The following is a 20627-nucleotide window of genomic DNA, read 5'->3' on the forward strand; positions in this document are numbered from 1 at the left end:
TTAGCAGACAGTGGAGTGCATTCAGCCCTAGACTGACTTAAGCTGAATGCTCATTCATTGGAATTTTTTTATCTTTTAATGAAAAAGATACATTAATCTCCAAACCTAAATTACTGAGTCACAGTAACTTTAACTTTTTTTTTTTGAGATAGGATCTGAAGAACAGTAATTCTGCTGTGGGATAACCAGGTGTTGCTTTTAAATAAATAGAGGGTGATTTGTTTAACCAATTCAGTTTGGGAAATAGCATGAGTGATAGGAAAGAGGCCTTTTTTTTCTTTTCCCCCCAGTGAAACTTTTCAAGCTATCTAATGTGCACATAAGAGTTTTGGTGTTCAATGATAATGTATAATTAGCAGAATTTTTTCTTGTTCTGTTTTAATTTCTATTTAGGGAATGTATGTTTATATATGGATCATCTTATGATACCATCAGTGCTAGTCTCAGCTTCCTAAATCATCAATGTTTGCTTACTTACTAGTCACTGTCCCTTGTTCTGAATTTGCACTGCTCTTTTGTATAATGTTATATGTGTGTTTATGTGTGTATATGTAATTAAATGTATATGTCTGTCTTGAATTTAAATTCTCCAACAGGAGATAGAATCATAATTACTGACCTTTATTCATAGGTAAGGCATTGCCTTTGGGTAGAGTTCTTTTTTTTTTTTTAAACAGAGATTCTTTTTATTTTATTTTTATTGTTTCATTCTCTTTATTTATTAGACAGAGACAGGCAGAAATCAAGAGGATGGGGGGAGACAGAGAGGGAGAGAGAGAGAGATACCTGCAGCTCTGCTTCACCACTTGCAAAGCTTTCCCCCTACAGGTGGGGACCAGGGGCTCAAATCCAGGTGCTTGAGCACTATAGTGTGTGCTTAACCAGGTGCACCACCTCCGGCCTTTGGTAGAGTTCTTGTATCATGTTATCTTATTCATCATTTTTTCTTTGGGTGGGTTAAATGAGATAGGTGGACTCAGACTTTTTTTTTCTTTTTGCTCCCTCTTTATTTTTTGTGTCTTTATTTGACTGTAAACTTCCCGAGACCGTGAATATCTTATTTATTGTTGTTTCCCTAAAAACATAGAAATTGACATGTACTAGATACTAAATCATTTGTTGTGTTTTTATGACTGTCAAGACCACTCAGTTACCTAGCAGCCACAGTGCATTGTTTACCTATTATGAATGGGTTACTTTTTTCATCTCACCACATCCAGTGTCTCTTGAAAAAGAAAGTGATTCTGCCTACTCATAGAGATCTACAGTGAAAAGGGATGCAAGATATAACTCACCTGGTAGAGTGCACACTTGACTGTGTGTGAGGCCCTGAGTTGAACCTCCCACCTTTTCCCTCTGATTTTATGTAATTCTATTATTTTGGTTTTAATTTTTCAGATATATTATTATAAGATTTATTTTTACAAGAAAGAGAGATAGCTGTAACTCCCCTCCCCCCCCCCAGGAAATATCTAAAAGAATTAATAATGAAAGTTCCATATGCTTCTTTGCAGATCTTTGGGGAATATTTTTATTTTATTTTATTTTTTTGATGATTTATAATAAATCTTTTAAAAAATTTATTTATTTATTGGGGAATTAATGTTTTACATTCAACAGTAAATACAATAGTTTGTACATGCATAATATTCCCAAGTTTCCCATTTAAAAATACAACCCCCACTATGTCATTTATCATCCTTCATGGACCTGTATTCTCCCCACCCAGCCACCCACCCACCCCAGAGTCTTTTACTTTGGTGCAATACGGGTGGAGGGTAGATAGCATAATGGTTATGCAAACAGACTCTCATGCCTGAGACTCCAAAGTCCCAGGTTCAGTCCCCTGCACCACCATAAGCCAGAGGTGAACAGTGCTCTGTTTAAAAATAAAAAACAAAAACAAATAAACAAAAACCTTATTTTTATTTTTTAACCAGAGCACTGCTCAACTCTGGCTTATGGTGGTGCTGGGGATTGAAAATGGGACCTTGGTGCCTCAGGCATGAGAGTCTCTTTGCATAACCATTATACTGTCTACTGCTACCCTGGGGCATACATTTTTTTTACTTCTGTTTTCATAGACAGGAGAAAGACAAGACTAGAAAAGAGAAAGAAACATTTGAATTGAGTTTCTATGAAGAATAGTCAAAATGTTATCTTAGTTGTGTTGATTGAATCGAAATATCTTTGTCTTACTCCATTTTGGGGGGAACATTTATTTTCATAAGTACACATTTTGACAATAGGATGCATTGCATCTTAAAAATGAAAAAAAATGTTATGGTTTGTTGACTGTTCACTTACACAGTGATTGCTTCTATCAGTGCAAGAGGAAGGAAGAGGTGTGTATCTGACTGGACCTCACAGTTGGTCTTTCCTAGGGATGTGTTGTTAAAAATTCGGACGGCTCTAGCTGGGCTGGTTAGCTTCACGGGCGGGTAACAGAGACGCGGAGACAAAGGCTGAGCAGGGAAGCTGTATTTCTTTATTCAGGAACAACGATTCATAAACTAAACCAAACTAATGACCAAACAGAACTCTGCTGTCTCTTTGCGGCGGCGCAAGCACTCTCTCTTACTCTCGAACTCAGGAACCCTGTCACTCTGGAACTCTGGCGGGTTTCCTAGGGGCGGGGCCAAGCTGGCCGCAAAATTAACAGGACTGATCTAATTCTCTTGGCGGGGGAGAACTAGAACCCAATGTAAAGCATACAACAGGGATGTGCATCTTAATTGGAAACAAGTTACTACTCTATGTTTTGTTACTGATTAGACAAAAAGTTTTTCTTCTATGATTGTTAAAGGCTCTTACCTCTGTTTTGATAACAGCTTATTTTAAAATAAAACAAACTCATATTAAAGTATTTTAAAATTCTTTGAGGCCTCTGATTTATTTTATTTTATTTTATTTTATTTTATTTTATTTTATTTTATTTTATTTTATTTTATTGTCACCAGGGTTTTTGCTAGGGCTCAGTGCTGGTACCTTAAATCATTCTTTAAGAAAAAATAATTTTTTTTGTTTGTTTCTTTTGTTTGCTTTTTTGTGCCTCCAAGGTTATTGCTGGGGCTTAGTGCCTGCACCACTAATCCACTGCTCCTGGGGGCCATCTTTCATATTTTGTTGCCCTTGTTGTTGTTGTTGTTATTGCTATTATAGCTGTTGTTGTTGGCTAGGGCAGAGAGGAATTGAGAGAGGAGGGGAAAACGGGGGAGAAACAGATAGACATCTGCAGACCTGCTTCACCACTTGTGAAGCGACCCCCTGCAGGTGGGGAGCTGGGGGCTTGGGCCTGGATCCTTATGCCAGTCCTTATGTTTCACTCCATGTGCGCTTAACTTACTGCGCTACTGCTCATCCCCCCTCCCCCCAAGGAATTTGTATTGGAAAAAATTCTACAAATAATCACAAAAACACAAGTCAAACTTAAGTGCTCATAGGACAAATTGAAGTAGTATACATTGAGTATAGGATTATACTCTGTGGTGGCAGAGTAGACTATAGTGACATGAGGAACTGAGAGAGACAGTATACACACACATACACACACACACACACACACACATACATATTTGGTGCTGCCTTTAAAATAGATTAAAGAACTAGAATGCTATTTTCTTAGCTCTTTTGTAGTTTCATAGATTAGTATTAAAACATAGCTCTGTATGGAGCTGGGTGGTGGTGCACCTAGTTGAGTGCACATATAGTACTCAGGAACTCAGGTTTAAGCCTTAGGCTCCCACCTGCAGTGAAGGTGCTAAGCAGTGAAGCAGTGTTGCAGATGTCTTTCTTTCTCCCTCTCTATATCCCCTTTCTTCTTGATTTCTCTCAAAATTCTTATTTCTATCTGAAATAAGTAAAGCAAATAAATAAAATATTTTTTAAAAAGGAAATAGTACAAAAAAACCCTATAGCTCTGTCTTATGTTTTGACTTTAAAATTTATGGTGTGTATATATGTATGTTTTGGGAAAAATAAAATGAAATCACTTTTTGTATTATTAAAGAACATTGGAAAACATTTTGTATTAACATAATATCAACTATGGTACTTTTTTTAAAGATTTAATTTATTTATTAATGAGAAAGATAGGAGGAGAGAGAGAGAGAAAGAACCAGACATCACTCTGGTACATGTGCTGCCTGGGATTGAACTCAGGACCTCACACTTGTGAGTCTAATGCTTTATCCACTGTGCTACCTCCCGGACCACTATGGTACTTTTTATTTACAGTACACATGAAGTCTTCATTACTTGAAAAGTAAAGATATTATTTCTTCTTCCTCAGAAACGTGCTAAGGGACAAGTGCTATTTGATAAAGTGTGTGAACATCTCAATCTCTTGGAGAAGGACTACTTTGGACTTTTGTTTCAGGAAAGTTCTGAGCAGAAAGTAAGTGAATTTATTAAGTTTATATCTGCTTAGACAAATAAGTATTTTTCTTGATGAGTATAAAACATTTACAGTAAGTTTTTCCATGGTTTTATTTTGACATTTTATGTTGGTTATAGTCATTTGATAAAGGTGAAAACTACAAATACTATTATCTGTAATTTTTATCATTGTATGTATATATTTATGCATTTCCACTTGCATTATGAGCAGATGGATTGAATGAGAAGCCTTATCCTACATTAATTAATTAGAAACATCAGTAGGAAGAATTGGAGTTAAACATTTTGAGGTTGAATTTTTAGTTCTTGAATTCACTTATGTGTTGGAAATTAATCATATTGAAAAGTAGGAATGGAGGCCCATTGGAGGCATGTAAAGAGTAGCCATTTATAGTCTATCTGTGATTGAGGCAGAGCTTTTGGCTTGCTGAACAGGTTATAGTGTGGGGTAAAGATTGACTGTTGAGCGGGGCTCAGCTTGTCTGAGGTAGGTGATGTAGTCAGCTGGGATCATGTGGAAACCTACCAAACAAGAGTGTCCTAAGACACTATTTAGAAGCATCAGTGTATTACTTAAGTCTAATTCCAGGAAACATTTGGACTTTCTCAGTTACATATATAAAGAGAGAAATAACCAGTTCTGGTAAATCAGACTTGAGCTGTGGCTCTCTGTTTTTATCCTTTCTTGCTGTTCTAACAAAAATATTACAAACTGAGTCAGTTATAAACAAAAGGCCTTTCTCATAGTTCTAGAGACTAGAAAGTCTTAAGTATTTGGGGAATGCCCTCTTCCTGATTCATAGAAAGCTACCTTCTTGTTTCTTTGTGAGATGGAAGGGGTGGGGTAAGGAAACTTTGTGGTCACTCTTTTAGAAGACCACTAATCCTATTCACTATGATTTCACTATCCTGATTCTGGCCTAATCACTTCCCAGAGGCCCCACCTCCTGATACTGCCCCATTGGGGACTAGATTGTGACATAAGATTTTGGAGGTGCTGGGGGCTGGGTGGTGGCACAAATGTTTCAGTGCAGAAGGACCCTTAAGCCCCTAGTTCCCATCTGCAGGGGGAAAAGTTTTGCAGGTGGTAAAGCAGTGTTGTAGGTGTCTCTCTGCCTCTCTTCCTCTCTATCTCTGTATCTCCCCCTTCCCTTTCAATTTCGGACCGTCTTTATCCAATAAATAAATACAGGTAATAAACTAAAAAAAAAAAAAGATTTTGGAGGTGACAACTATTCACTGGATAGCAGTTGGCTTGCTGTTGCAGTCCAGTTGAGATTCCGGATCACAAAATTATAATGTTAGAATAAACTGATGTATATTTTTCTATTATCACCATCCTCAACTCTGATAGAAGAGTAAAAGTAAAAAAGACATATTAAAGGTAGTCCCAGTTGGCTATGCTTATGGTGACAAAAGATAAAGAAAATTGGAAGTGCTGATGAGATGAGGTGCTGATCAGCCTGATTGGGTTTTTCACAGGAAGGAACATAAGTAAGACTGAAATGGGCTGATAGTATAGGAGAATGAAAGTCCAATGAAGTTGAAAAGCAGGGATAGTGGGGATAGTCAGAACACTTAGAAGGAGTGGAAGTGATAACATCTGAGAGTGGGATGATGAAGTCTGATGAACTGGAGAACACTGTTGGATGCCAAGACCCAGCGTGTACAGGGTGTACTCAAGTAAGAGATGGTTGAGGTCAGAGAGGGTATGGTTATTAAGGCATAGAATATTAGGCTTAAGACATGGCAAGTTAGTCCTCCACTGGATTCTCATTATTAAAAATGTTAACGATATAAGAAGAGGCATATAACTTCGTTTAATTTGGAGTTCCTCATAAAAAATCAGAAATGAGGAATGCCCAGAAATTGGGCACTGAGCTTGTTTGTTTGCAGGCTTTCCATGCAGAGAGAACTTCTGAGTTATAAAGAGTGGTATGTCCTTTTCAAAACAGTCAAAACTCAGGAAATTTGTGCATGTAATTGGTAGTGTATATAATTATTTACATATAATCTGATTTTCTGTTAAAACTTTTATATTATATAATTATTGTTGTTGTTATTTTGTCTTCACTGGTATCAGCTCCAGGCTGACTTTTTCAGACTAATGTATTGACAGACAGATATCACAGCTCTAAAACGTCCTCTGAAGTGTGGTTCGGGCTCGACTCAAACCTGGGTCAAATGACAAAGCAAGCATACTATCTACAAGAGCTATGTTGCTGCTCTATTGTATAATTCTTTTGTCCTCACTTGTATAGGCAGAAATCCAGTTATTGAGACACTGATGTAAAAGAATGTGTATTAATCCAATATGCATGTATCATGTACTGTTTCTGTCACAAAATTATTGCTGTTTTGCTATCTCAGTTTTATCAAACCCAATTTAAAGTCACTGTACTTTCAACAATAGATACAATAGGATACAGAAATTGTGTTATTGTTGTTTTTCATGCTTAATGGCACCTGCATTTATAGAATTTTCAGTTTTTCTCATATAAAGTAAAAGTGAGGCAAACTCTAGTTATTTGTATGAATTTTTCCCCATTTATGTTAGTGTAGTTCTGTTGAGATTCTTTATTGAACAGATTTTCAATTCACTCTGAGTATGAAATGTTTTCATTAGTATTAGAACTTTGTAATGTCTGTTGAGAGTGCTTATATAAATTTTATTTTGGAAAATGTCATTAAAATAATGTGGCACCAAGGAACATATTACTCTTTTATGTACCAGACTCCAACTCTTTACGATTCTTGGCTAGATTGAGTGATTAAGTTCTTTGGATTCTCTTAAGAGGGTAAATGTTGTTTTGAACTTTTCATGCTTTTTAGAAGATTTTACTGAGGAAATGTTTTACTAGACTATTGTTGTTACAGTGGTACAATCTCATTTCTACTTAAAATAGGCATCAGCACACCTTCCAAGTTGCTACTTACCTCTTCAATAGGACACTGGACATTTTTCTTGAATGTTATATGTTAATACAGTTGGGCACTTAGCCCAGGTATTTCAGTCATGTTGAAAGAGATGCCTAGTAAAAGTATGTTTGATGCCTACAGCTGATTCTATGAAAACTGATTAAAGCATCTGTATACTAGCTAGATACCCTCCACCCCCAAAAACCTAGATTTGTATTAAATGTTCATATTAAATATGAATGCCACCTATAAACCATTCTAAGATTTTATTTCCTATTCTATAGTTATACTTTTCATTTTTAAAAAATATTTTTTACTTATTTTTTAATTTTTTAAATTTATTTCCTTTTGTTGCCCGTGTTGTTTTATTGTTGTAATTATTATTGTTGTTGCTGTTGATGTCGTCATTGTTGGATAGGCCAGAGAGAAATGGGAGAGAGGAGGGGAAGACAGAGAGGGGGAGAGAAAGACCTGCAGACCTGCTTCACTGGTTGTGAAGCGACTCCCCTGCAGGTGGGGAGCCAGCCAGGGGCTTAGACCAGGATCCTTACTCCAGTCCTTGTGCTTTGCACCATCTGTGCTTAAACTGCTGTGCTACCGCCTGACTCTCTATTTTTTACTTATTATTGGATAGAGACAGAAAGAAATGGAGAGGGGAAGGGAGATAAAGAGACAGAGAGACACCTATAGCCTTGCTTCACCACTCATGAAGCTTTCTTCCTGCAGGTGAGGACCAGGGGCTTGAACCTGGTTCCTTGTACACTGTAATGTGAATGCTTAACCAGATGTGCCACTACCACCTGGCCCCTATAGTTATACTTTAAATTCTATAGATAGTAGTTGAATCCTGTTCTCCCAGATTCACCATGAATGTTTTACTATAATACTGGAAGCCTGTACCTTTTCTCCTAACACCTACTTTATGGCAGTGCTCTATTAGACCTAATTTAGACTAAAAGAAGTTAAAGGGTTCTGTTTCACTGCTATAAATTCTTAAGGGAAAAATGCACACTTTATAAGAATAGTTGTATTCTTATACTTTTTAATACTTGATAGTACAGGATCAGTTGAATTAAATTTGTTCTTTATTTCAGTTAGCCAAATTGGTGAGTGCCCAGAGAGAGAGTAGGAGGGAGGGAGACATGGCTAGGCATTTTGAAAACCTTCTCACCATGGAATCTTAGGCTCCACCCTGGAGCATAGTTAGAAAAGATAAATTGGGGAGAAGGTATGGGGAGGAAAGGAACTGGAAGATGGATCCTGAATTGTGACTTAAGCCTATTGTGGTTAGAGATCCTGTGATAAGTCACTGCATACTCACCTTGCTAATACAATGCTGACTTTGGTGGATGGTGTTGGTGGTTTATCTCTGTCAGGTAAAGGTTATTATCACTTTAATTAACTAAAGAGTCCAGGTCTTGACATTCTTTGATATACCTACTTATTGTGATGGGAAGGACTTGTATAGGAGCGTGCATTCAAGCAGGGGCCTATTAGGACATTGTGCAGGGGCCTGTCAACAACACAATGTTTATCCAGTGAAAGCTGAGAACCTACCTTAAAAAGTAGTTAGGGGTGTTGTGAAAAAACGTGTCTCTACATTTGACTTACAGGGAAGCACAGGGCTTTCTAGATTAAAGAGAAATATAGGACTATGTTACTTAGAGAATGGGCCAAGTATCAGCAGTACTAGCACCAATTAGAAGTTTGATGAGAATGATTAATTCCAGATTCTTTTTTTTAAGTATTTATTTATTCCATTTTCTTGCCCTTAGTTTTTTTTTTTTTACTGTTGTAGTTGTTGTTGTCGTTGTTGGATAGGACAGAGAGAAGTGGAGAGAGGAGGGGAAGGCAGAGAGGGGGAGAGAAAGAGAGATACCTGCAGACTTGCTTCACCACCTGGAAGTGACTCCCCTGCAGGTGGGGAGCGAGCCGGGGGCTCGAACCGGTATCCTTACTACACCTGTCCTTGAGCTTTGGTGCCAAGTGTACTTAACTTGCTGTGCTACCACCCGACTCCCCTAATTCCAGATTCTTATACTCACTGAATCACAGTGAGGCTCATAGGAATATTTATTTACTTACATATTTATTTTGCTATCAGGATTATCACTGAGGCTTAGTACCTGTATGATAAATCCATTGCTCCCAGTGACCTATTTTTGCTCTTCTTAAATTTTTCCCCCATTTTTATTACTGATTCCACAATGGTTCATGGATTATAAAATTACACATATAGTTCCACACTGCATCCTGCCCTGACACTTACCTACCCACACCCAATGATAACCATTCTAGTCCTCATAAAGTCTTAAAAGTTTAACTACATTTAATTTTCAAGTTCATGTGTTTCAATTCTTATACTCCACAAGTGAAAATAATCCAGTCAGTAGCTGTCTTTCACTTCCTTCACTAAGCATAATCACCTCCAGTTCCACCCATTTTGCCCAGAAGGAACAATATCATCTTTAAAATATATATGCAGTTGCTATATTGCACCAAAGTAAAAGACTCTGGGTTGGGTGTGGGGGAGAATACAGGTCCCGGAAAAGGTTGACAGAGGACCTAATGGGGGTTGCATTGTTATGTGGAAAACTGAGAAATTATATGCTTATACAAACTATTATATTTACTGTCAAATGTAAAACATTTAATTCCCCAATAAAGGAAAAAATTAAAAATACAATATATATATGCATTTTTATTAATGAGCTAATAGTGATTTGCAAGATTAGGAAATAATAGTATAATTCCACATCTTTCTCACCACCAAAATTCTGTGCTCCCCTCCACCTCCCTTCAACACTAATCACCATATTCTCCCAAGGTCATAGTTATGGGCTGACTATATATTTTTTTTCTTTTTCAAATTCATATTTCAATTTTGTATATTCCACACAAGTGAAAATATACCTTAGTTGTTCTTCACTTCCTCACTTCCTTCACTAATCATAACCACTGCCAGTCCCTTCCATTTAGTCCCTAAAAACGTATAGTTGTCTTTTTTTAACTTCTGAGCAGTACTCCATTGGGTATATATATATATTCCATGCCTTTTTTTTTTCCTTCTGTATTTATAAGACTCAAAGTAGTGTTTTTTGTTATTCCATTGTTAAAAGCTGTCTCCTTTCCCCTCCTAACTCTATCCAAGTATTCCTCATAGGGATTTTTGTCTTTTTATTTTAACCCTCCTGATATTTTAAACATTTAATCATGAAAATCTAAGGACATGTACCAGAGAAGCAAGCACGTGGGCCATTTGGGCAAAGATAGCCGACCCCTTTCTTTTTCCTTTTAGATAGAATTTGAGACAGAAGGGGGAGATACAGAGGGAGAGAAAAGGAGAAACAGCTGCAGCACTGTTTTATCTCTTGTGAAGCTTCCTCCCTGCAGACGGGGGACTAGAACTTGAACCCATGTAATACACATGATAATGGCTGTGATCTGTTGGAGGCAGCACCACTCCGCCCCCCTTCATATTGATCTTTAAATTTTGAGAAACAGTGATCTAGGGGGCAAGATATTCCTTGGGGATGGCAGAAAGAAATATATAAGGTTAGAGTGCCACATAAGACAAAAGAGAATGGGTCCCTAATATTTCTAATGTGTGATTCCAGAAATATAACTGTATAGTCTCTGAGGATTTTTTTGACACACTTCTATTGGGAATATATGGCTTATAATTAAACTGTTATACTTTTCTAGATATTTTTGTTGTTAGAGGATAATTGAATCTTTTTTTAACGCTTGTAGAAAAAATAATATTTTTAAAATGCTTTTATGTCTACTATTGGTAGCTTTTATTTAAAATATATATTTTTAATTTCATTCTTGGATTCATGGTTTACAGTCAACAGTAAAATACAATAGTTTGTATATGCATAACATTTCCACATAACAATACACCCCCCACTAGGTCCTCCTCTGCCATCAACTTTCAGAACCTGAACCCTTCCCCCCCCCACCTGAGTCTTTTACTTTGGTGCAATACACCAATATTTTAAAAATCTTACTAAGTAATTTTTTACTTATGAATTTATTATAGCACTATACAGTGGAATAATTATACATTACCAGTAAAACATATGCTAACTGATATTAGTTACTTAAAGAAGAAATTCATTTTAAAATAATATAACCTGGGGTGGGGATAGATAGCGTAATGTTTATACAAAGAAACTCTCATGCCTGAGGCTCCAGAGTCTCAGGTTCAATTCCTCACACTAACATAAACCAGAGCTGAGTAGTGCTCTGGTAAAAAGAAAAAAAAGTAATCATGACACGGGTAGGGGGAAGGCAAGCGGTGGGGAGATAGTAATCAGTAAGTTCTAATTTAGATTTTATTAGTTATCTGAAACTGTCAAGAAGTCATTTGTGGAGGATAAGAGTTATGTGCTGTATCCTCAGTCTTTGTGAAGTTGTAGTAGTCAAGAGGGAAGAGTGTACTCATGGGCCTCAAGTTGGTTAGTAAAGGGAAAAATCAGGTAGACAAACGAAAAGAGTCGTTGCTGTTGCCGTTTTCTCATATCACGTAAACTGTCTGATCTTGGATCGAGGTCTGAAGTAAAGAACGGACGCCACTTTGGTCCTTGCAGAGTTTGGCTGGCAGTATTGTACAGTGTGACCCCTAGAGTCACAGTGTGTCTGGATTAGTCTGACTGGTGTATGGAACTTTGTTACTCATATTCCTGGGGTTTTTAGAGCCCTCCTTTTAAATTTTTATTGGGGAGGAGAGTAATGGTTTACAGTAGATACAGTTGTTGGTTTGTGTAGAATTTCTCAGTTTTCTGCAAACCACTCATTGCCAGCCTAAGTCCTCCTCTTCTGTAAAGGGACCTGGCCCTTTAGCCCTCCACCCCCGTCCTTTACTTTACTTTGGTGCAGTACAACTTTAGAACTCTTTTGACTACTTGCTCTATAGATTCTTTTAAGTAATAGTAAAAGACTATGATGTTTCAATGAAGAATGGACACTAGCCAATGTCCGCTTATCTGTGCTGATTATCTGAGAGACTTTTTTTCTTTTCTTTTTAGAGTGGCAGCTCTAATTTCTTGCTGTGGTGTTTTTGTTTCTTGCATGAAAGACTACAATACATTTTCCCCTTTTTCTCTCCCCCCAAGCTTTCCCCCATCTGGGTTAGAGACTGAATGGTGTTCTCTCCGCTCCCCCCCCCCCCCCCCCGACATTCTTCTGCACTCATCATAGCAAGCCATTTGTAAGGCTCTTGTGTATGACAGCAGCTTCAGGGCACAGGAGCTGAATAGTATGCTCTCTTATGAGTGGAGAATTAGAGTTGTTCTTCAGTATAACACTTGGAGGTACCATGAGAAGGTCCCACTAGTCCTTCATATCACTGAACTATGTAGCTGGGACCCATGTAACAGGAAAGAAGACCCATCTCTGGTAGTTCTTTATTGAAAAGTTTGAATATAACCACTGTTAGAAGAAGAACAGACCCATACACACTCTGGGTCCATGCTGCCCTGAGCCTGTGTGTAGTAAATTTGAAGAGGATAGTAAAGCTCATAGAGGTTTGTGTAGCTTTGCCTTCAAAGCATTGTTATTGATTTCTAGTAGTGTAATTAATGTTCTCATTATACCAATTCAATATATTATTAAGATAGGAGGCAATTGTTTTCTTTCTTTTTTAAAAAAAGAATTTATTTATTTATTTACTTATTTATGAGAAAGATAGTAGGAAAGAACCAGACATCACTCTGGCACATGTGCTGCCGGGGATTGAATTTAGGACCTCATGCTTGACAGTCCAATGCTTTATCCTCCAATGCCACCACCTCCTGGACCACAAGAGGCCATTATTTTCTATGTAAAATTAAACATGTTAAGTTTTGCTTTAGATAACTAAATAAAATTCTATTTAAGCTGATGTCATAGTACACTATTTGGGATGTTTTTGGCATGAGTGGAGTTTAGTTATTTGAATCAGTAGTGTATGTTGAAAATGTACGTGCTTTGTCTTAGTGAAATGACCTTTTTTATGGCATAAGGATAAGGTGTGAGAAATATAAACTGTATAGGTTAAAACATTCATAAAATTACTTATGAGTGGGGCTCCAACTGTAAATTTGAAATTAAAATGTTTTAATGTCCTTAGGTGATTTGAACTTTGCTCAGATTTGGTCTTTTTCTTCTACAAATTTGGTCTTTGTCTCCTACAGTCTTTATCTTAACTTTCTCCAAGGCTAGAAATATGATAGAAGTGAGTTTCTTGTGATTTATTATCTAGAAAGAAGTTTAAAAATAAAGGAAGGGGTCACGATAAGACTTAGCAGGAAAATATTGACTCCAACATGATAGTGCTTGTCCATAGCACTTAAAATTGCAGGGAAAAAGAAAGTTTAGGAGAAAGAGGATGTAGAAATTATTTGATTGGAATATATGTGTGTGTGTGTGTATATGTAATAGTTTCCCATTTATACTTTATTCTTTATGAATAACAGCCAGATTATTTCTTACTTCAGTTACCTATAGGGGCTGTGTATGTAAATATATATCTACATGTAAATATACATCTCAGCATTTGGGTAGACATTTGGTTTCAGATACTGTGTTCTAAAACAACTACCTTAGTAGAAGTCTTCTAATTTTATTATAATATAGATATTTTAAAAAATAAATCAATACTTAACCCAGTGGAACAGGTGAAAGTGACTTCAAATAGAATTTTGTTAAAATGTGTTTATATTTAAGTGAATGTGTCAACTATGAGCTGTTCCATTTTGAGGTTTGGACTTTTTATTTTTATTTTTGTGGATTAATCTTGTTTTCTCTCCCTGTAGAACTGGCTAGATTCTGCAAAAGAAATAAAGAGACAACTGCGAAGTGAGTATTTAAATAATCATACTTTAACATCACCAAGTTAATGGATATATCTACATTTTTCTGTATTTAAAATAAGATCTTGATGCGTGATCCAGGAGGTGGCACAGTGGATAAAGCACTAGACTCTCAAACCTGAGGTCCTGAGTTCAGTTCCTGGCAGGACATCTGATTCTCTCCCTCTTTCCTCATATCTTTCTCAATAGTAATAAATAAATAAACTATTAAAAAATCTTGATGGGATGATAAACTTCAATTTGCATTTGCAACATATAGGAAGTTAAGGATGTTACCAATACCTTTGTAGAACCATTACTTTATTCATGACTTAAGGACTTCTTTACAGGTCTAGAGGCTCTGGAGTCATATTGATAAATATTTCCTCACATAATCTGAATATGTTATTTCAGTTTCTTTCAGTGAAAAAACAAAGGGAGCCACAAATAGCTGAAATTTTTAGACAAGAGCAAAATTCTTTAGTTCTCTTAAGTTTTTTTAATATTGTCTTTATTTATTTATTGGATAGAGACAGCCAGAAATAGAGAGGGAAGGGGAAGATAGAGAGGAAGAGAGACACCTGCAGCCCTGCTTCACTCATGAAGCTTTTCCCCTGCAGGTGGGGACCAGGGATTCGAACCTGGGTCCTTTTGCACTGTAACATGTGTGCTCAGCCAGGTGTACCACCAGTTGGCCCCCAATTCTTCAGTTCTGTTGGACTATGGGCCCCAGAGCTATCCATACAGGAAGATTTTTTTTTCTTGAGTGCCACTTGGAAAATGTGTATTATATTGTTAGTTTTCACATCTGTCTTTAATATTCATAAAAACACTGAAATACTTTTCTGTCTACTGTCTGTCTCATATTTTAAGGTCCTCTAGATAGTTTCTTCATTTTTTTTTTATTAGGAAATTCATAATGACTTACAAGATCATAAGATATCAGGGATATAGTTTCACCCTATCGCCACCAACGGAGTTCTGACCCATACCTCCCCAATGCTAACTACCTTAGTTACCCCAAAGTCTAAGAGACAAATTGAATATATATATATAGTTATTTTTATTTTTTGCAAATTCATGTGTTTTACTTCATCATATACCACATACGCGTGAAACCAGTCAATGTCATTCGTGTCCTTACTTCACTAAGCACACACATAAAATTTTTTCAATCACTAGTCATTTTGTTAGTCTTAATATCCTCTTTCTTTCTCTGTTCTTCACTTTATATTCTCTTTTCTTTCTTTTTTGGTGATTTAATAACGATCTGTAAGCTTGTGGGATAGAGGGGCACAGGCAGTTCCCACCACCAGAATTCCATATTCCCTCCCTGCCATTGCAAGATTCCCTACTCTTTATCCCTCTGGGAGTATGGACCAAGATTTTTATGGGTGTGGAAGGTGGAAGGTCTGGCTTCTATAATTGCTTCTCTACTGGACATGGGTGTTGACAGGTCAATCTATACTCCTAGTCTCTTTCTTTCTCTCTCTCTCTCTCTCTCTTTCTTTCTTTCTTTCTTTCTTTCTTTCTTTCTTTCTTTCTTTCTTTCTTTCTTTCTTTCTTTCTTTCTTTCTTTTTTCCCAAGTGTGGTAGGGATCTGAGGAGGTGGGGTTCCAGGATTCACTTTACATTCCAAGCATATACCTATTTTCCCATTTTTTCATCATACAGAGACACCTCTCCTTTTCTTTTTTTCGTATGCTTCATTAGAGTGACTTTCCCTATTCTTCCTAGGAAGGAAGAAATGAGAGGTTTGCTCAGGGTAAATGGTATAACTGGTCACTTTTATCTTTTAATTATTATCAATGACTTTGTGTCTTTCATTCATTCCCTCTTTTCTAGCCTTCCCTAGTCCCTCTTCTTCTTACTTGGGTTATATTTTCTTGCATTTATTGACTTGTCTTTTCATCCATTTGTGTTTGTTTCCACATGGAAAAGAGAGAAAGAAAATTTAAAAGAAGAAATTAAGGGGAGCCAGTCCTAAGTAGCACACTGGGTTAAGTGCACATACTACAAAGTGCAAGGACCTGCACAAGGATCTCGGCACCCCATGGGGGCAGGATATCCGAAGGTGTCTATCTTTCCTCCTCTCTGTCTTCCTCTCCCCTCTGAATTTCTCTTTGTCCTATCCAAAAAAGAAGAAGAAATTAAATACACTCAAAACATTATGCTCTAAAAAAAAAAAAAAAAAAAAACAACAAAAAACATTGTGCTCATCTTTTTTTTTTTTTTCTTTTTTCTTTTTTCACCTTCTGGCCTTTCTTGACTTGTTTTATGCTCTGAGAGTGTGACTTCATGAAGGCACAGACACTTGAATCTTTCATTTTCTCTGAAAGTAGACCTGCCAAATTCCCTAAACAATGGAGAGAACAGGATAACCTCTAAAACATGATTGATGTCCCATTAAATGAGCTGTTACCTATGGTTCTCTTTTTGTTTTTGTTTGATTATTTATTTTTTTAAACATTTATTATCGTTATTTATTTATTGGTTAGAGACAGCTAGAAATCGAGAGAGAAGGGGGTGATAGAGAGGGAGAAAGAGACAGAGAGACACCTGCAGCCCTGCTTCACTGCTTGCAAAGCTTTCCCACTGCAAGTGGGGGCCGGGGTCTTGAACCCAGGTCTTTGCACACTGTAACATGTGCGCTTAACCAGGTGAGCCACCACCCGGCCCCTTGTTTGATTATTTTTGTGTCACTCATTTAAGAATTGTGGAGATTTTCTAACTTTTAGATGTTGAGATTTCTGGTTATGAATCATGGTCTGCTGTTTAAAATATTTGGTACATATTTAATATAATTTTAGGAATATTGCCCTTGTGCTTGGCAAGAGGATTAATAATAGCAAGTAGAGTGAGGTCTTTTATCTGTTTTTTAAATATATACCTTTTTAAACTAGGGAAGCTAATTCGTGAAACAGAATCTGACAAGATTAACGATAGCAAGTACTTTGAGTTTTTTGAAATTTGGGAGGCCTAGTTAATGAAATCGAATCCTGTACTGTCCTGATCATGAGAGTAGACAAGGGAAATTAAGTTTTGCTTGTAGTTACCTCCATTTTTTCTACTGGTTTTAAAATTGACAAGAGCATTAGTCTGTCTTAATTTTTTTTTTACGAGCAAGAGAGAAGTGAATGAAATCAGAGCTCTGGCATATGAGGTTTGGGTGGGTCAAATTTGGGGGCTCAGGCTTGGCAGTTCTGTGCCCTACTGCTGAGTTATGTCTCTGCTCCTGCTTATTCTATGTTAGCTAAGCCCTGCTTGTTCTATGTTATCTAAGACTCTACTATGATTTTGGCTATTCCAGTTAAGAGAGAGCAAAGTTAGATAATAATCATTTTTACTTACACTGACTGAGCAATCTGTTTCCTGTGTAAAATACTTAAAAATATAAATAAAGCATACAAAAACTATTTGTAAGGCTTGCTTATATTATATATATTCAGTAAGATTATATAAAATATAAGCAATCCATAGGTAGAGGGACTATTTTCATACAGTGAAATTAAAATTATTATGATAGCACCAAGAAGGTAGCATGGTGGTATAAGTAGCATAGACTTTCACGCCTGAAGCTCTGAGGTCCCAGGTTTACTTCTTGGCAATGCCATGAGCAAGAATTGAGCAGTGTTCTGATGGTTAAAAAAAAGAAAAAAAAGAATCAAACAAAAAAAATGAATGAATGGATCAATGAAAATAGAATATGGTAGAATATAGGTGAATTGAAAGTTTACTAGTGAACATCATACTTAATGTTGAGAAACTAGTGTTACCTTTCCTGTCAGGTACAAAGCAGGGTTGCCCATTATCACCATAATTACTGAACATAGTATTAGAAGTCCTAGTCATAGCAGTTAAACAAGAGAAATGAATTAAAGGGATTCATAATGGAAGAGAAGATGTTAAACTGTCACTATTTGCAGGTAATATGATTGTTGATAAAGAAAACCCTAAAGAATCTAGTAAAAATTTCCTGGAAATTAATGATTAATATAGTAAAATGGTAGGCTACAAAAATTAATTTACAGAAAATCAGTGATATTTCTCTATGCAAATACTAAATTAGTAGAAGACATCCAGAAACCAATCCCTTTTACTATAGGAGCAGAAGGAGTCAAATAATTTTTAATAAAGTTAATAATGCAAGTGAAAGACTTATATAATGAAATTTGTGAGTCCCTCTTGAAAGAAATAAATAATAAAGAAATGGAAAGATATGGGGCCGGGTGGTGGCACACCTGCTTGAGTGCACATGTTACAATATGCAAGGACCCAGGTTCGAGCCCCCGGACCCCACCTACGGGGAAAGCTTCACAAGTGGTAAAGCAGTGCTGCAGGTGTCTCTCTATCTCTCTCCCTCTCTAGTACCCCCTTCCCTCTCAATTTCTGGCTGTGTCTGTCCAATAAATAAATAAAGATAATTTTAAAAAAAGAAATGGAAAGATATTTTATGCTCTTGGATTGGAATAATTAATGTAATCAAAATGGTCATTCACCCTGGAGCCATATGCAGATTTAATACCATCTCTATCAAGATACCACCAATTGTTTTTAAGGATCAAAACAAAAACTACATAAAATTATCTGGAACCAGAAAGTCCCTAGAATTGTCAAAATAATTTTGAAAAAAAGAGAACAAGACAGGAGGCACTGACCTCAAACTATACTACATAGTTTCTGTAATCAAAACTACCTAATACTGGAAGCAAAAGAGAGACACAGAATAGTGTAATAGAATTGAAAGCCCAGAAATAAGATCCCCCACCTATGAAAAAGTCTTTTTTTTTTTTACACAACAGGACCCAAGACATTAAATGGAGAGTTTCTTCAACCAGTCTAGTTGGGAAAATTGGGTTGAAACATGCACATGAATGAAATTGGCTCACCACATATCACCATCCACAAAAGTCAACTCCGGGTGGATCAAAGACATGGATGTGCATTAGACCAGAAATTACCAAACGCATAGGAGAAAATTTTGGCAGAATGCTTTACAGTCTGTATTTCAGAAATAACTTCAAAGACTAAAATCCAACAGCAAAGAAAACAAAAATAAAAATAAATTTAAATGCCAAACAGTGTAGTTATTTGATCTCTTTAAGATAATTTCTACCCTTTACTTAGAGAAGGGAGTATATATGTGTGCAAGTGTATTATCATCCCTCCAAAGCTTGTTACATTCAGTTGTAATTTAAGTTAACAAATGCATAATAATATTCTTACTTTAATAAGTTACTGATGACTTACTTGTTTGACATTTTCATTATTTGTCACAATACACCAAACTATGTTACACCTACCTTATAAAATCTGGGAAATGTTAAAATCATCTTAAGATATTGTGATGTTTTAACAATCTTCTCATTTACTTGGGTTTGTTTTTTTTTTTTTTTTAGTGCCTCTTTCAAATAACCCATCAATAATTCCCTGAACAGATAAAGTGACTATTTTATTAGTTTCCCTCTCCCCATAACACTGTAGAAAACTAAAGCTATTTTGTTGGAGACTATTTGACCCCTAGCAATCCTATTGTTAAAGTAACTTATCTCAGAAATTTTACATGGAGGTTATATTAGAACTTTTTCATATTAGATATATTAGATCAACATATAAAACATTATTGAAGTACTGGCAAATGTGCATTATACTTTTATGAGGAGCTTTTCATATATTTTCTATTAATTTTGCTTTTTAAAGTAGAGTTAATCTTAAAAATTTCTAAACAGATTTATAGTGGGATTGGTCTATTATTTGAGCATTGATCATTAAGTTTTGTCAAAATAAACAGTCAATTTGCTGGTTAGACAATTAACCATGGCACATAATAATTGCAGATCTTCCATGGCTGTTCACCTTTAATGTGAAGTTTTACCCTCCTGATCCTTCTCAATTGACTGAAGACATCACCAGGTAATTTACAAAATGAATGTTATAGCTCAGATTCATTACTATACTCTGAGAATGTATTTCAGCATAAAGCTAAAGCATGTGTATGAATTAAGCTTTAGAGGTTTCTTAGGAGTGGGTACTCCAAAATCAACAGCTTGATAAGTTATATTCACTTTTTCTTCAGTAATTTAATATTTATTTACAAAATTATAACAGGGGTATAATTTCATAATGTTTCCATCACCAGAGTTCTGTGTCCTCACCTCCTTCATTGGAAACTGCAGTAGTTCTCCCATGGCCACAGATATGGGTTGACTTTATATCTATAATTATCTATATCTATCTATCTAGATGTCTCTCTCTCTTATGGTACAAAAAACAGATTCCTGGTGATAAACACTTTGGGTCCTGGTGGAATTGGGATTCAGAGCCCTTTGGTTTTCTTCTGCTGCTCTTTGCCACTTGTGGGAGTAAGGACCAGAGTCCGTCCCTTCCTTCCTTCCTTCCTTCCTTCCTTCCTTCCTTCCTTCCTTCCTTCCTTCCTTCCTTCTTCCCTCCCTCCCTCCCTCCCTCCCTCTCTCC

The 20627-nt window shown here is 36.4% G+C and overlaps 1 protein-coding gene across 27 annotated transcripts in view; it reads left to right on the forward strand.

The window, feature by feature from the left end:
* Positions 1-20627, forward strand: part of EPB41L2 (erythrocyte membrane protein band 4.1 like 2) — a 227733-nt gene that overhangs the window by 133249 nt on the left and 73857 nt on the right. For all 27 annotated transcript variants that reach the window (XM_060190456.1, XM_060190454.1, XM_060190461.1 and 24 more), the window contains 3 exons: positions 4292-4396; positions 14118-14160; positions 19991-20066. In XM_060190456.1, the coding sequence (XP_060046439.1) occupies positions 4292-4396; positions 14118-14160; positions 19991-20066 (224 nt within the window). The remainder of the gene's footprint in view (positions 1-4291; positions 4397-14117; positions 14161-19990; positions 20067-20627) is intronic.

Source organism: Erinaceus europaeus, chromosome 4 (assembly GCF_950295315.1).
Source record: "Erinaceus europaeus chromosome 4, mEriEur2.1, whole genome shotgun sequence".
NCBI classification, from domain to species: domain Eukaryota; kingdom Metazoa; phylum Chordata; class Mammalia; order Eulipotyphla; family Erinaceidae; genus Erinaceus; species Erinaceus europaeus.